We start from the raw sequence: 3,155 nt of genomic DNA on the forward strand, positions 1-3,155 counted from the left end.
TGCTTTGTTTTGCTTTTTGTTTGCACAGGTGATATTCCTCTGGTCTACTGCTGAGACCGTGGGAACTTCTTTCTGCAAGGGAATAGGAATTGATGAAGTAGGTTAACACCCTCAGATTGCATTACGGTTTTCAGATGGTGGATTTCAACCTGGGAGAAGGCATCGCAAATTTTGTGCGAACATAAAGGAGGTCTTCTAGCCTGATCATTTGAGTGAAGATTTTTTTTTAATTTCAGCTCTCTTGCAAAGTCATTAGGAGGGCACCTACCTATGAAATCTAGAGAGAGCAAAACAGAAGAACATATGGGAAGAGATTATGGTATTAGGAATTTACAAAGTATGCTTCAGCAGAAACACACAGAGTTGTTAGCTAGTACTTTGGAAAAAGACTTTGTAAATTCGAGTAAAGCAATTAAACATTATGCCTTTTATGTTAAAAAAGAAGATTTAAATCACTAGTAGGTATTTGCTGATTAAATAACATTTACACAAAGTCTGGAAATATGCAAAGAGATAAGAGTTCAGAACAGTGCACTGGTATTCAACATTAACAAACAGCTTACTTTCTTCTTCCACCGGGGGATTTCCAGATGTAATCTTTTAGATAAGACATTAGTTGTTTATGTCACTAAAACCTACTAGCTGTCTTATTCATGGCTCTTTTCAGTTAGAATCGGGGCTTAGAGTCATTTCTTCCACTGAATTGAACTTAAAACCTATGACAAACTGATAATTTACTCTTCAAACTGTTTCAGTTGCTTCACCTAACGCTGCTAAATGTTCAAATGAAATGTTAAAATTGTATGCTAAAGAAAATATAGAGACTGTCAAAACAAATGGAACAAATTAAGAAGTTGACTAAATACATATACACTCCCACCCTCTCACATACACACACCATACGCAGGTGCACTATATAAACCTGTTACAAAGAGTCAACTGGGTATGGGATTACTATGGAGTTTATACATTTTAGTCACCACAGAGAGTATGCACGTCTCTCTAGTTAAAAAGAACAAGTGTAGATGGGTCTAACATTAAGGACAAAATCGAGGCTGCCAACCCTAATGTTGCTACTGTTGTTACTAGGTACCACCGAGCTGGCTTCCACTCCCCATACACCGTATGTACAACAGAAAAAAACAAAACCAGCACCTCGTCCTGGACCACTATCACGATCCCTGTTGTTGTTGTTGTTAAGTGCCGTTAAGTCCGTTCCAACGCATAGCAACCCTGAGAAGCAGCTAGTGGGTTTGAAAATGCCAATCCTGAGGTGAGCAGTCTAGTGCTTATCCTACAGAGCCACACCAGGACTCCTTCACAATCCTTAATTCCCACAGATCATTTTCACGTCATCGCTCGGTCCTTACAATCACACACCCTGAAAACTTTGGAGTACTGGTTAAGTAGAGCCGAGAAGAGTCAAACAGCTGAAGTGGCAAACAGTACTGTGTATCAGACATAAACCCAGAGAGTCCAGGTGGGTCTCCTCCTGCTAGTCCTCACACCCACACTTAGAGAGAATGGAATCAGTTAGTCAGGGGAGCAGTTTGGGTTTGGACAGGCATGCCCTTGCCCTAAGAAATGTTAAGATGCTTTTTCTGGTAGGTGGAGAAGCATGATGTTTTTAAGGGCTAGGCTGGTCAGGAGAGGTCACATAATTATTAACTTTTCACAGCATGACAAAAGAGTCCTGGTGTGACGCTTCAAGTAAGCCCTGGACCAAAAGGTGAGCTTGAACTGCAAGGTCGGTGGTTCAAAACTCACCAGCCTCACCTAAGAAACCCTACATAGGGTCGCTGTGAACAACAACATATGATGACAGACTATTTGCATTTTTAAATTTACTTTTGATATGCATTTTAGAGTAATTCATGGATTTACCAAAAAAGGAGAGAAGAAGGAGAGGGAAATCAAGAATTAAAAACCTGATACAGCAACATAGTTTGATTTCAGTTCTTATAGATCACGTTCCTGATAACCCATTTAAAAAGGAATCCTGGTGTGGCACTGCACATGAATGCACTGGACTGCAAAGTCAGTTTGAACCACAAGGTCAGCAGTTCAAGCTCACCAACAGCTCCTCAGAAACCCTACGCAGGGTCACTATGAGTCAGAACCAACTTGACAACACTTAGCAACAACAAATCCTGGTGTGGTTCTGTAGGATAAGCACTGAATTGCTAACCACAAGGTCGGTCGATGGTTCAAACCCACCAGGTACTCCTTGGAATCCCTATACAGCATCGCTGAGTCGGAACCAACTTGATGGCACTTAACAATAACAACATCACGTCTTCTTAACTCTGTCAACATACTTTCTGATGCCGTGCCTTTTGGGTTTACTTGGAGTCTCAGGTTTTAAAGAGGGTAGATCTCATACATCAATGGTATTGTCATGAGAAATCAATAAATACTGTCTATGTTTGGAATCCATGATGGGCACTTACCTTCAGGAAAAGCGTGGGGCTGGACCACATGGAGAAAAGCATGCACCATTCGAAAGAGCACCCCAATGGACCCTGAACTATGGGAGCTACTGGTCTCATAGTTCACTGCTGGCAAGTCAAAATTCAGGTCCTGAGAATTCTGTGTGGGTGAAGGCCGCCCTGCTGAGACAGTGGTCCCACACAAGCCCAGTAGCAGTAGGTAGACAAGGACAAGAGGCATGGCTAGCAAGCTCCCTGAAACATGAGGTAGAACTGGGTTCAAAGGTTCTGGAAGCTTCCAGAAAGGACAGTGTCTCTGTGCAGGAGAGGTGCACTGGAACAGCTGGCAGAATCCTCAGTTGTCACGCTGGGCTGGCATGTGGAGAAGGGTGTGGACAGGTCTTCTCCTGATGAGAGCCAGTGGCTCATGGCGCCATCCCTAGAAGAGAGAGAAAGGGCAGCAAAGTCATGAACCCTGCAAGCAGGCTCTGTCTCCACAAGGAGCTTCTCTGGAAAGCAGACTATGAGCACACAGTAAGCTATTCCTCATAATCCGGGTGGGTGGAAACCAAACACAGCCATGGGGAGGGGCTAGCATGGCAGCAGGGACTCGGAGCAACAACTTCCTCAATGGACCAGACTCGGAGCACAGAGCCTGTGTGGGTCCAAAACCAGGTCTTTGTAGAGATGGCTACGCAGCCTGTGACGCTAACATTTACTGAGCAC

At 43.6% G+C, this 3,155-nt stretch overlaps 1 protein-coding gene across 1 annotated transcript in view; it reads right to left on the reverse strand.

The window, feature by feature from the left end:
* PROM1 (prominin 1) overlaps window positions 1–2,670 on the reverse strand; it is a 219,790-nt gene extending 217,120 nt beyond the window's left edge. The window contains exon 1 of the mRNA XM_006872491.1: window positions 2,451–2,670. Within this exon, the coding sequence (XP_006872553.1) occupies window positions 2,451–2,670 (220 nt within the window). The remainder of the gene's footprint in view (window positions 1–2,450) is intronic.
* Window positions 2,671–3,155: the final 485 nt, after the last annotated feature.

Source organism: Chrysochloris asiatica, unplaced genomic scaffold (assembly GCF_000296735.1).
Source record: "Chrysochloris asiatica unplaced genomic scaffold, ChrAsi1.0 scaffold00200, whole genome shotgun sequence".
NCBI classification, from domain to species: Eukaryota; Metazoa; Chordata; class Mammalia; order Afrosoricida; family Chrysochloridae; genus Chrysochloris; species Chrysochloris asiatica.